The following is a 14,622-nucleotide window of genomic DNA, read 5'->3' as shown; positions in this document are numbered from 1 at the left end:
CATCATCAGTTAATAAAGTAAAGCCACTACTATCCAAATAATATAAATCCCCTATCCTTGTATGCCCTAATTCTTTAACATATGCTAACAAATTTAAATATGACAGTAAGTCCAAGTTAAAATGCTCCTCTACTACATTGGCAACTCCACCTAAGTAATATGGATTATAACATCCCACCTACACTAATTACTAACTTAGCATAATAACAAACTATAATTTGCCATAATCAAGAAAATAAAAGTCATCATTACTCATACCACATAAATCAAACACCAATATACACATTACATTATTGTCAATATATTTTACAATTAATTTTTAAAATAGTAAATATACCTAACTATAAGTGCAGGGACCACATCGGACAATGCAATATAAAATAATGTATATTTAAAGAAACAACAAAATACCAATAATATCCATACCAACACAACATCAGATTCAACAATTGCTATTAAGAAACTAGTTTTGCTAAAAGAAAAAAGTTAATAGTCCAAAAGAATAAAGAATATAAACCTTTTTAAACATAATGTGTTGGTCCCCTAATAGATTAAAGAAATTTTCATATATAGACGGGACAATGGAAGCCTGGTTCACCATCTTCTGAAGCACAATACTCTAATAATATACCAATGGTAGCTTTTTTTTTAGATTACGAAATAAGTACTCACTTTATCCTAACTCATTTAATTTTCTCTCGCTTTCCATCATTTTCTCTTTCTTGTTTTCTCTCTCTCGCTTCCCATCAGTATGTTCATGATGCAAATTATCAAATCCCTAACTTCAATTAAGGATTCTAACTAAACAATGTTGTTTCTCTTTTCTTGTCATCGCTTGCTTGTCAAAAATACTCCAAGTCGCCGTTATTTCTAACACTCCATGCTCCGATTAAGAGCGATTTAAGCATGCACTAGAGAGCTGTCAAAAAAGTCCTTTAAATGAGCCTAATTAATAGTTTGAGGGCTCAATCAAATAAGTTATTTATACAGGGGCCTATTGAAATAAATGTTAATAGTTTATGGGCCAAATTATGGGTTTTGCCTTTGTTTTATGAAATGATTTAAAATAAAATATAACAAAAATAAAGACAAAATGTGTTTTTAAATTCTTAAACTTTTCAAAATTATTTTATTAAATTTTTAAATTTTCATTTTATTTTATTAAACTTTTACATTTTTATTTTTATATATATTGAGAACTTAATGGTTCTTGATCAAAATAAAAAATAAAAGTACAATGACTCAATAGAAAAAATAAAAAATAAATTAAACATGCAAGAGCTCAATAAAACAAATTAAAAGTTTAAGGATTTAATAAAATAAAATAAAAAAATTCAGGGGCTTAATTTTACTAAAATAAAATTAGAAAATTCTTGTCTAAACTTGATATATTTTCTCTTTTATACACCAAACCAATAAATGATTGATACATATTTTTTAATGATGGAGTATCTATTGATCATCCAATACTAAAATATAAAATACTTATACATATATATTACTTTTCTATTAATTGTGATGTATATACCAAGTTTATATAAGAATTTCACCAAAATTTTTTTAGTTAGAATAAAATTACAACTCCAGGAGATTTGCACAATGGTCTATGTACAAGCTCATAGCTAGGAATATGAATTAACTTGGTAGGGAAGAGAAAGAAAATACCCCATGTAAATTGTCCCCTTCTCCTATCTTTTCTTCTTTTTTCCTCTTCAATCTCAAGCAAATACAGAGAGGAGAAACCTCTATGAGGAGAATCCTATTTTTGTGTTTGTTTTGTCGTAACTATTTATAATTTGTTTATCTTGATTATTTATATTTATTTCTTTTATACGCTAGTTTAAAAATGTTATTTTGTTCATCGTTTTTTATAGCAGTGTAAAGTCAGCTATGATTGAGTCCGGTTATGTCTGACACTGTCACGAATCTCAATCTTATTGGAGAGGGAGAGAAGAGCATGGTACTTATGGTAATAGAGTAGCCCAGGCAAGAGAGAAAAAATTCGATCCACACATCAATTTCCTTTTCATCTGTCACAGAAAATGAATGTAGAATTTAAAATAAATGAGAGTTGAGATTAATTATATACTTCATTTTATTTAATATATCTGTCAATTTACTTACCTCACAGGTAGGTCCGATGATACAGAATCTTATGTCTCTATTTTCTATATTTTGTCTACATACACTTTAATTTCTTTTATTGTTATTGATGGTTAATTTGGTAGAACTTGCTGCTGACTTTCTATTAATATTTTATTTTACTATCTTTTGTTCTTAGTTTATATAAAAAAGAGGATATAAAATCACAATTATAAACGTCAAATCAATTACCTAAAGTTTTCCAATAATTTACCAATCAACTATGTCTTATTAAAAATAATTTACTACTGAATAAATAAAAATTTATAAATCAAGTTTTGACTATTATCAATGAAATCTTGAAAGTCTACATTTTCATATAACCAAATTTACTGATAATATAATTAACGATAGAGATTTTTATAGCTAAATTACTGACAATAAATTAAATGAATTACCGATATTTTTTATCACTTTACTGACAATAAAATTGTAGGTAGTTTACCGAAAATATTTTAATTACGTCAAAAAATATTTTTCCTTATAAGTGACTTGCCAACGATTTTTTTAGGTAGATCATCATTAAAAATAATTAATGATAAAAATTATATATATTTACCAACAAATTTTCCATAGATAAAGTGGTAGATTTTTGTAGTGACTCAATTTATGAAGGGATTTTTAAAGCCAAATGAGAAGTCATCCTATCTGCCCAGTAAGATTCTACAAAGAAATCTACTTAGTCATCTAGGCAAGCTGTTGGGATCAACAATACAAGTTTCCTCTACTAACTCTACCTAAAGTTCTTTTGTTTCATGTAGCGAATAATTGCACATCTCCCATCCCTAGTGGTCAAATGGGTGGTGCTGCTGATTGAATGTTTTGAAACGATGGAGAGATTCTAAGGGTGATTTTGTAGTTTGTCAACTATCGCAGGCTTGTGGTCCAAGAAGCTTATAGGCTTTGAGTTATGATCTTAATTTTAAGGGCCTCTTACGTAAATATGGGAAAGCGGGGCGAAAAGACATTTTTTAAGTTAAATTTTTTTATGATTTAAAAAAAAAACAATTATTTATATTGTTTTTTCTTAACTGGACTATAATATTTTATTTATATTTTTTAATATATTTTTATTATCGTTAAATGACTTTTTAATTTTATTTTAATTATATTTTTAGTATATTTTAATATATATTTAAAAATATTACATTTTCATGTCATCTAATCACATTAGTTATTATAAAAACATATAAGATTATGTGATTCACGAATATCAAACATAAAAGAAATAAAATAAAAATAATAAATCTATCTCATTTGGTTGATTACACAGTGATACAAATTTAAAAAATATTTCTTAAATATCTTATAGATATTTCTTAATATCTTTTTTAGACGAAACTATAAGAATTTTTTAAATTAAAATAATAAATATTTGGTATCTTTTAGAATTTTTTTCTAGTGAAATTTTGAAACTATAAGAAGATATAAAATAAAAATTGAATTTATAATAACATATAAATTAAAGATAATTTTTTAATATCTTTTAGGTATATTTTTAGTATATTCTTTCCACTTCTGTCTTTCTTGGATATGCTCAGTCCGGGTATAGATGCTATGATGTGAAATCCAAAAGACTCGATGTATCATTGAATGTTCTCTTTAATGGGGTCGCTTCATATTTTCCTTAACCTATTTAATCAGCCCCGGGGGAGAATGGTGATGGAGATGTATTGCGGCCTTGGTATGAAACCTACTAAGTGATAACTTTCAAATTCAGAGAAACCCTGGAATTAAAGTGAAGTAAAGTGAAGTCACAGGCTTCCTCATACTACTGGACATATCGTACGAGAGATTCCATCCAATATTTGAGCATGACTTTAAAAACGGTCCAGAGGTGGCTAACATGGTCGTTTAACGAATAGCTATAGACTTCGTCTTTTTTTTTTTCTCTTTCATGCTTCATTGAAATTAAAATAATATCTTTTAGATATATTGTTGGTATCTTTGATGAAATATTGAAAGTAAATATTGTATAATTAAAAAAATCATTAAAAAAAGAAAATATTTTTAACTTTAAAAATTACGTTCTTTTAAAAAAATAATGCCCCATAATAAATCATACTGAAATGAGTCCACGATATAACAATCTCCCTACAAAAGTGACCTGAGATGAGAGGAATTAAACACTTTGTTATTAAAACCTTTAATATAAGAGGAATTTACACACAAATTATTACATTTTCACCTTTTTTTTCCTTTGCAATTTTACTTTTTCCTTTTAACATTTTTACACTTTTTTCTTTTCACTTTTTAGAGCTAGTTATGTATACTGAGGTGGCTTCTCGTCGCATAGTCAGGTTCCCTTGTATTCAGATTATTAAGACCGCCACTATTCCAGCTAAGCTATGCAAGAGAGAGAGCACCAAGCAGTTTCATAACTCCAAGATTAAGTTTCCATTGGTGTTCAAGAAGGTTAAAAGACCAACCAGAAAGCTCAAGACAACATACAAAGCTTCCAGGCTAACTTATTTATGTAATTATGTCATTTGATGAATGAGGTGCAAAAAGGTGGAAGTGGGTCTACTTTCTGATTTCATTTTTGTAGTCTTTTTGCCATTTATGTTTATTGGATATTACTTTTGTTTGAAATCATATTTGATAGATTTGTGAGTTTGACATTTGGGATTTTGGAAGCTGTTGTGGCATGACACAGTTATTTTTCTGTGGAGTAATTTTGATGTTCTAAAAAGAAACCACAGGCCAGTAGAGTTTATTCCATTATCCAATTTGAGGTTATAGATCTTTTATAATACCAAAGCTACCCATAGGTAGGCCTGTCAAGTTTTGAGCTGCAGAATTCAGTGTTGGAGAGCTATAGAGAAGGAAAGGAAGATGTAGTCGCGGTTTGGAGGTGATTGGTGGTGGAAATAGCGGTGAGGTGGATACAGGTGATGGCGGCTTTAATATGGGCAAGGAGAGAGTGAAAGAGAAAGGGAACAGGGAAGGAATTGGTTGTAATGGAAAAATCCTCTTAGGTGCATAAAAAGAACTAATAGAAGTATATTTAAGATGTAGGATTATGGACTTCTTAGTTAAAAATATGACATGTTGCATTTCCCTTTTAAGTGACTATATATAGCTATCCCTAACCAAACATCATCCAAAGTAACTAATCTAAAACATGACACATTAAAAAGTGAAAAGTTCGTAACTTAGTATAGCAAAAAAAAGTTACATATTTTATTAATACCATTTGTAATAATTAATAAAAAAGTATTTTTGATAATTAACTATTAAGAAAATAAAGGCCTAACAATAAATATAACAACAGAAGAATCTTAAGTGGGCATCACTTATGATTTTAGACATTTGTATAAAAATGTATGGATAATATCATGTCTATTAATGCATAAAAGAAATATTGGTATGCTTATGGATTCATTTTAGGGAATGAAATTGATGGTTGGGAGTCGAAGAACATGTGAAAGTAGGTTGTTTGATGAAAATTGATGGAAGGAAACTGAAATGAGTAATAATGGTAACAGAATGAAGCTTGCTGTTCCCTTTTTGTGTCATTAATAGCATTTATTATATCTACCAGATTTATATTAATAGGTAAAAGGCTCCAAACTTCACCTTCATGTTTACCTATTTTGTCATATGAGACCCTCAAGTATTTTTTATATTCATATATAACCCTGATATTGAAAAAAGTCGTGTATTTAAACCCTCCTATTATTATTATATCGAAAAATAAAATATTAAAAAAATTTAACTTTATATGGATCATTTTCTCTCTTTCTCCTTTCAATTTATCAATTTTTCATTCAATTTGATTTTACAGCCCCATTAAAGTAGTAGAAATCTAAAATATGTTAAGGGTCGGAAGCGCAAAAATGACGAAAGAAGAGTTCAGTGCCATGAAAATTCAAGATAACAATTCTACCTCCTCCAACAATGGCAACAATTGATTCTTGTCTCAATCAATTTGTCTTCTCATAAGCTTCCATCTCATGTCAGCTCTCTCTCTCTCTTGTTTGAATAAAGATAAAGAATGAATTTAATGGTTTGGCTGGAATTAGAACTGCACAAGTTTCTCTTTCTTGTTGTGCAGTTTTTAGATTGGACGACAAAGATTAAATCTTGTGAGAGTTTTAGATCAAAGTATCCAATAAGGTTAGCGGCAGTACTGAACTTAAGACTTGAAAAGGCTGTTCTATCTATTTAGAATAATAATTTTTATTGAATCATTGTTATTCTATCAATTTTTCTTCTTTTTCAGTGCTCTCTTGTTGCAAGTTGTAAGCTCTGCTTCTCCTTATCAAATTGGAGGCCTTGAGTTGAGGAGTGACCAATTTTAACCTATCTACTGTTTCTTTTTTGTTTGAATATAAGTACAAGGGAAAATAATGGTGGTTGTATGCTAGCAACATTGCGTGGTGAAAGTAATGGTATGCCAAATTCTTTATAAGAGAAGTTAACGTTTAGAACTCTTACCTTATATAAAGAGTGCTATACTTTTTGAATGTTAAGGTCATATTTAATAATAATAAAAAATACTTAAGAGCCCAATATGACAAAATAGACAAACATTAGTCCCTTGATATTACCATTATTTATAAGGTGGGTCTAATTGCATATTCTAGATAGGATCCTTTATTGAAAGGAATTAAAGTAAGCATAAATTATAATTACCCCTCATATCTGATAACAGAACACTTTCAAATCCTTGTACTTTAAAATCTGAGTAAAGCTTCCTCACATTTAATTTTGTCAATGAAATGGATAAAGAGTCATTTTCTACCTTAAACTTGTGCCGGAAAAGATCAAATAGGACAGAAAAAAGAAATCAGCAAGTCCAAACATTAATTTATAATTATCCCTTTTTGTATTGAGTGTTAAAGTTTAATACTATTTTTGCCTAAATTATGTTTGATTTGATAAAATAGAATGGTTGTAGTTTCTTTGAATGGGCTAATAAAATACACTACAAGTGATGGTACACACTATTACAAAGTAAACTATAGGGTTAAAAGATCTTTTAACAATTCATGGTTTAAATTAATACGTTTTTAAGTAAATAATATATCTACAAAAACTAAACAAAAATCGAAGATAGTTGAGATCATTCAACCCTTCATAATTACTGAAAACAAATCCATTCAAGAAGTGTCTCTTTATGTCTATATGTCATTTACCAATCTAGGATTTTGAGCCAGGCTAATTCCTATGATCAGAAGAGAAGTTAATACTGTGATATTTGAGTAAATATAAGCTTGTCCAACTATATATATACGTTTAAAATCTTGCATATTAATATATACATTCCAGTTTTGGTCTAGCAATTTATTAAGAAATAGTCTATGATTATGAAACATTATCTTCTTTGTATATGATTAGCTGTCAACATAAGAAAACAGTCTTGTAGCACAAAAACTTAATATGTTAAATCAGAATGATCCTATTTTTGTTTATTTCTAAATGATCTCTCTCTGATATACAGCTTGCAAGATAATATTTAGGACAAGATAAGAATAAGTTATTCTTTATTGCATTATTCATTGAAAATAAGATCGATTTGCTTGTTAAAGAGCATTTCCACCAACCTTCGAATATTAAATTTAGAATTCAGTTTAAGAAGTGCTAAATTCATTAGTTCAAAGTGAACTCTACTAAAGTAGCTGCTTCTGCTGGGCTCAATTCAACAGAAAATGGTTACAAGAATGTTGCTTGTAAGGGAGAGCATGCCTTGCCATCCTTATTATCTTGGGATGATTACCGTCGGTTACATCACCGGTTAGGGACTATGCAACAAGGCTTTGAAAGAAAAATAAATAAATAAATAAATGAATACCGCAAGGTTAGGATGCAAATATTAATTACTTCTTCCATTTTATATATTTTTTAAATTAAAATTCTAATTATCTATCACTCCTATATATCAAATGCAACATTAATATTTTACTTTTATTTTATTTTTAGGTTAGAACAAATGTAATAAATTTTACAATATTTATAGAAGGATAATTTAATTTAATTTAACTATTCTTTTTATAATTAAACCCATTAAATATTTTCTTAATTTATACATTAAGATAACAGATGTCTAGCAGCAAGAGAGCTTTTCTATCCAAGATGCCCATTTTGGACAACCAGTCTTCCAGAAACTGCCGCCAGAAAAAATAAATAAACCTCATAATTTTAAACCACAGAGATGTGGATTATGAGAGTTTCTGAAACCCATACCACCCAAAAGCTTAGATTTAAATAAAGAATCCGAACTATCTTAGATAAAATGGCAGGAATTGGTATCTTGATTTCTCCAAAATTTAGATATGATACATTTTAACTTCTGACAGACTGCATTTGTGATGAAAATATAAGGGCTTTTCCAGTATGCAGTTGGTCTAATTTACACTCATTAGATTATAGCTATTAGATTTTAAACTTTTAATCTTAACCATTAAAATCTATTATCTGTTACTTACTAAATAGGTAATAAAACTAAGAAAAGGATGGCAGGGGATCCATCAGAATTTGATAGCTTATTCTAACAGGTTAGAAGATTATCTTTTGTTCACCCACTATAGCAGGTTACACCTACAAATATAAAGTACACCAAATGCATGCTGGAACGACTAAAACAAGACATAGAATTTGAGGAAATAGCTATGAGAACAGATCTGATCAGATACTAAATTACTCAATTTTTTTACTAATTTGCTATTAAAAGTAGTTTGGAATTTGAGCCAATTATATCAAAATTAAAAGGTCTGACCACATTTTTTGTGTTCTATTTGAACAATTTTGAATCCGAAAAATTTTAGTTTATTTTACAGTTGTATGAATCTTACTTGCAAATGGTCTCACAAAATACAACACCAACCACATTCGTATTACTAGTTTAAAATTTGATTCAGTAACTTCTGCATTAGCTTGGCTCTAGTTAACACATGAAAATAGGAAATTATGATGCATTATTTCATTGGATATATATTTTAATTGTTATTCTATTAGGGGCTTTATCAAATAGTACTTTCTGTAATAATGTAATTATGACGTGATATAACTAGCAATGCTGCATTTGTATCAATTGAGCTTTCACATGCGACTGATTCTTGAAGAACCCATTGCCTTAGCCATATCTCTTAGCACAGACTTCTGAATCTTCCCTGTCGAAGTCTTGGGCAATTCATCCTTCACCACCACAGTCTTTGGCACCATATAATGCGGCAGCCTTGCCCTACAATACTCTATTATCTCCTTCTCCATCGCCACAGGACTCAGATCACCACCACTGCTGCCACCACTTTTCCTTAGGCTCACAAATGCACATGGGGTCTCACCCCAATACTCATCAGGTCTAGCCACTACCGCAGCTTCATTAATAATTGGATTCATATACAACACAGACTCAACCTCTACGCTACTCAAATTCTCCCCACCACTAATTATCACGTCCTTTGAACGATCCTTTATCTCTAAATATCCATCTGGGTGCATTACAGCCACATCTCCGGTGTAAAGCCAGCCCTCGCTTGTCATACACTTCGAAGTGCTTACTGGGTCTTTAAGATAACCCAACATAACACAACCCCCACGAAGAACAATCTCACCTTGTGATAACCCATCTCGTTTCACACTTTCTCCTGTCACTGGATCAACCACATCCATTTTAGTCACTCCTATAGTTCTTACACCTTGTCTTGCTTTCAGCCTCGCTCTTTCTGTTGCAGGGAAACGATTCCACATCTGTTTCCACGCGCAAGATATAACAATTCCACCGGATTCTGTTAATCCGTAGCCATGACTCACTTTAAAACCCAATGCTTCCGCGCGGGTGAGTATCGCTGCTGGTGGTGGAGCTCCTGCTGTAAGGACATGAATTTGGTTCGTTTTGAGAATATTTTGTGTTTTGTTGTCTATAGGGAAATTTGCTAGCATGTTAAGCACTACAGGTGCACCACACATGTGAGTCACTTCATGCTTTATGATCAGACGGTAGATAGTTGAAGCATCAAATTTTCTGAGACAGATGTTGATACCACCAACTGCTGCCATACCCCACGGGTAACTCCATCCATTAGAGTGAAACATAGGAAGTGTCCACAAGAAAACAGGTTGTTTCGGCACCGACCAATCAATAAGAGAATCGACGGTGGTAATGAAAAAACCACGGTGACAATGGACCACTCCTTTAGGAGCCGATGTGGTACCTGCAGTAGCTAAGTAATAAAAACTTTAGAAGTTGATTGAGTTCTTTCAAGCATTAGATGTATATATTGCCTTAAAACACTCACTTTTATACATTTATTTATTAATGGATACATAGTTAATTATTTAAAATTAATAAATATAATTTATTTATAATTTTGGTATAGAATAAGATTCAATCCTGGCGGTGAGCTTCTATAATGTGTTTGGACCATTTGAATTAAAAAATCAGTGTTTTTGTCAATTAAGTCCTTTTTCTTGCAAAAAGAGAGTGAGATGCCCTTTTGGTGATAATGGTAATACAAAATAATTATGAAATTTAAAATAATCATTATTTTCTTGAATATTCCAATATAAAAACCATCAAAATATTTATCAACTCCATCAATACACCGAAAATGTAACCACCAACCTTGCACTCGAAAGTTCCCAACAATCTTACAAATGCTTAATGTGAAACATTATAGTGGCATGATAGGTAGAAAAGTGAGTCCGAAAAAAGGCGACTTTTAATAAAAATATTAAAAAAAAGCTATTTATCTATTGACTTAATTAGACTAATCGTTATATTTATCATACCTGATGTATAATTTAACACTAATGGGTCCCATTCATTCTCTGGCATGACCCACTTAAAGTGAGGATCGCCTTTCAACATCAAGCCTTCGTAAGTATCCACAAACTCGACGGACGATGATGCATTGAGCGGGTCTGAAACAACATCATCAGCAATAAGTACCAGAGCAGGAGGTCTAATATCTGGTGGAAAGAGAGAGAGAGCTTCAGAAACTAAAGCCTTAGACAAAACGTCGACGAACAAGAGCTTAGATTCGCTGTGGCGGAGGAGTATGGAGACAGTACGTGCGTCCAGACGAGTGTTGAGGTTGTTAAGGATGGCACCAGACATAGGAACAGCAAAATGAAGCTCATATATGGCAGGGACATTAGGGGCTAAAACTGAGACGACGTGGCCTCTTTTGATCCCAATGATGGAAGAGAGGGAGGAAGCCAGCTGAAGACATCGACGGTGAGTTTGTGACCAAGTGTAAGTAGTGTTGTTGTAGATGATAGACGGGGAATCACCGTACGCGGTGGCTGCTCTGTCTAAAAAGCCAAGAGGGGTTAACGGAGTAGAGTTGGGTATGGTTGGTTTTAGTTGTTCCATAATTAATACGTTTGTGGTGGTTGTGGGTGGAGAGTGAATGACAGTAATCAGAGCCTTTTTATTGAGGAGGACGACTGAATGAAATGACTTAAAAGACTTAATTAGGTCAAAGGTTAATCCATAGTGTACAAGATTATTATTATTGTTATTATTATTATTATTATTATTATTATTATTATTATTATTATTATTATTTGTAAAATTTTTGTGGAATAAAAAATGAGATTTGTTGTGTTTAGTTAGGAATTAATTTCATTTAACACAAAATATATAAAGGAGAAAATAAAATTAAATTAAAAATTAAAAAATATTTTAATATTATAAAATATATTAATTTATTAATGTGAAATTTATTTAAAAAATTATCATATTTTATTAGAGTACAATTTGGCTATGATTAATTTTATAAATATAAATATAATTATATGAAATTTTAAATTAACTTTCATTTCTCAATCAAAATACATAAATTTTAAATTTATAAATAACTTTTTAAAATTTTATAATTTTTAACTAGATATAATGTAATTTAATATATTTTTATTTTATTTTTTATATTAAAATTTATAATTTTTTACATTTGAAATATTTAGCAAATATCATATTAAATAAATGGGTTGATTAGTTTATTTTTATTAATTGATTATAAGTGAAACCTCTAAATAACTTCAACTTTTTAGTGGTTTTAAATGCATTTAAGAGATTGAAACCTCTAAAATGAACTGATAACTTAAACTTTTTAGTGGTTTTAAATGCATTTAAGAAATTGTTTTTACCTACAAGATTGTAATATTTTAACGCACAGTATTTATAACTAGGATGGTTGTGCATGACAAATTTAAGAGGATTTTATGATTATGCTTAGCTTTTTTCCTTTCCTTTTTCAGAGAGAAAAACTGAAATTCAGTAACACTATCTTTGGTGCCCTAATTGTTTTAAGGGAAGTAAAAGAAAAGATATTATTTTTATATTTTTTTTATGTTTACGTGTTTAATTAGGAGTTGTTTTGTTGGTCCAAAAATAAAATAAAAATTAAATTTCGAATTATGATGTTTCAAATTTAATATTCGCAAGTATACGAACGAAATGATAATACAGATAAGTTTACCATGATATCAATCTCATAAAAAAGTAAAAAAATTATAGAGCATATACTATAAAAACCAACTATCACACAAAAATATTTATAAAAAAAAAATTAAACTTTTTAAGCCTATTTTGAGAATGATTTTAAGGTTTATAAAAGAAATTAAATAAACTAAAAAATAAATATGCAAATGAAATGTTTAATGTAAACTATATGATAAAATAGTATTTTGTTTAGCTTATACTTAGTAATTCCTTGTTTTATTTTAAGTCTAAATCTAATGAATGAGATGGTGATGTGCATTTTTTCTGAGTCACACAAGCTGATGATACAACCTAGATTTTTTATACCAAAATAGATCAAAGTAAAGATGATGTTTCTAATACTTTTAACCTAAAAATTTTCATAACAAATATTACTATTAAATTGATATGAGGGTCAACCAATAATAATAGATGAAACTAGTATAAGTATGAGGGTAAATAAATCATTCATTAAACTTATAATGGATAAGATTCATGTATAAGTAAAAAGTCAAACTAAACATTTATGGAACTTAGTCTGACATACTTAATCCAATGGTCATTGTAATTAAATAGAAAGACACAATAAAATAATAAACAGAAAATTAAAACTTTCTTCTTCAAGGGATGAAGAAGATTGATTATCACTCTCCACGTCCTCAAAAGCTTTTTTGATCCTTAAAAGAATAATGCAAAAACTAACTAAATTTTATAGAAAACAAACTGTAGGGAATTCACAGAGAGAAGAATAATAGAACGATGACTCTTTGTTTAACTGATCTCTACTTATTGTAGATATTTCTTTTTTAGAGTCATTCTCTAAGCATAACACCGCTAAGTTATTCTTTTAACTAGTCTAAACAAAATAAACAATTTAAAAGATAATTATCTTTAATTACATCATAAACAATTATATTTTCCCTTCGTGGGCCTTGATAAATTCAGCTAGGTCTGCGATTTTGGTAGTCCACGTATCTTTATTCCGAGCCTTTTACAGCTGCAGCCCAATTAAAATCCATTTATGCATTTTAAACTTATATTCTCTCTCTTTGACTATTGTCACAGAAAAATCAAATAAAAATAAAGTAAGATAATAAACACATATTTCCATATATTATATATATATAAAATATACCAATAAATCACTAAAATGCGTTAATTATATATACATAATATGAACCTACCAAATTGAAACTAGAATGAATAATTTCAATTATTGGTGTTTGATTTGATAAAAATACTTTAAGATCGGAATAGAAATTCTCTATTAATAGAAATCATCCATTTCCGCTTAAGAAATGAACTTCTCATTTTATTGGAATTAAATCAAAATGCCCCTTTTAAAATAATTACTGGTTATATCCTAAATAAAATTATCTCAAATGAAATTCAAATGGGCTATATCTTAAATTAGTTAAGCTAAATCTTATTTGAAAAATATATAACTTTTTAATAAATAACTTGAAAAGAAAAGGAAAGAAATTAAACATAATATATATATGTATAATTATTCAGTGCAAGGATCAAACATACAAATTGGGAAAGAAAGAAAAAAAAACTAAGAAAAGAAAACGTCAACATTCAGTAATAAATCAGAGCAAAGCGTTCTTCATGTGAAATAAGAGGGATTAATGGGTTTATATTACGAAGTGTCACTCTATTTATTTTGACCATAAAACAATTCAAAATTTTATATAACGATTTAAATAATTCACAAAAAGGAATCTTTTAGTAACAGTAGAGAAAATATAGGATTTAATAAAGGAGTATTCACAGAATTATTTAAGTGTCCTTTAAACAGTAAAGACTTTTTAATAAGTGCACTAATCCGTAATCTTTTATTAAATAGATCTTAGGATTTGACCAGCATATCACTAGATCAATATCGTATTGGTATTATTATAAAATATTTCAAATTAATAATCTAATAACAGAGAATATTACTTACTATTTTATAATTTAATACCCATATGAATTACAATCACAGTTATATTATATTAATTTACTTCTTACTAATATTGAATTATGCATGCATTAATCTAGTCTAA

At 29.2% G+C, this 14,622-nt stretch overlaps 1 protein-coding gene across 2 annotated transcripts; it reads right to left on the bottom strand.

Moving 5' to 3' along the window:
• Window positions 1–9,045: 9,045 nt before the first annotated feature.
• On the bottom strand, window positions 9,046–11,521 carry LOC8276915 (2-methylpropanoate--CoA ligase CCL4-like). Of its 2 annotated transcripts, none has more exons than XM_048373685.1 (2): window positions 10,879–11,521; window positions 9,046–10,310 (listed from the first exon to the last, which is right to left on the bottom strand). In XM_048373685.1, the coding sequence occupies exons 1-2, from the start codon at window positions 11,462–11,464 to the stop codon at window positions 9,187–9,189; spliced, it is 1,710 nt and encodes a 569-aa protein (XP_048229642.1). In that variant the 5' UTR covers window positions 11,465–11,521; the 3' UTR covers window positions 9,046–9,186. The 2 variants fall into 2 exon arrangements, with proteins under 2 accessions (XP_048229642.1, XP_002525882.4); XM_002525836.4 differs by having other exon boundaries at window positions 9,046–10,301.
• Between the last annotated feature and the right edge of the window lie 3,101 nt (window positions 11,522–14,622).

This window comes from Ricinus communis, chromosome 5 (genome assembly GCF_019578655.1).
Source record: "Ricinus communis isolate WT05 ecotype wild-type chromosome 5, ASM1957865v1, whole genome shotgun sequence".
In the NCBI taxonomy this organism is placed as follows: domain Eukaryota; kingdom Viridiplantae; phylum Streptophyta; class Magnoliopsida; order Malpighiales; family Euphorbiaceae; genus Ricinus; species Ricinus communis.
Note: the sequence above shows the minus strand (reverse complement) of the source record. Positions and strands in the feature narration are given on the sequence as shown.

What these genes read in the sequence shown, in the direction of transcription:
- LOC8276915 (XM_048373685.1), bottom strand. Translation starts at nt 11,464, where the DNA reads ATGGAACAACTAAAACCAACCATACCCAACTCTACTCCGTTAACCCCT. An exon ending in AGTGTTAAATTATACATCAG is followed by an intron (nt 10,311 to 10,878) that starts GTATGATAAATA and finishes TTTATTACTTAG; the next exon opens with CTACTGCAGGTACCACATCG.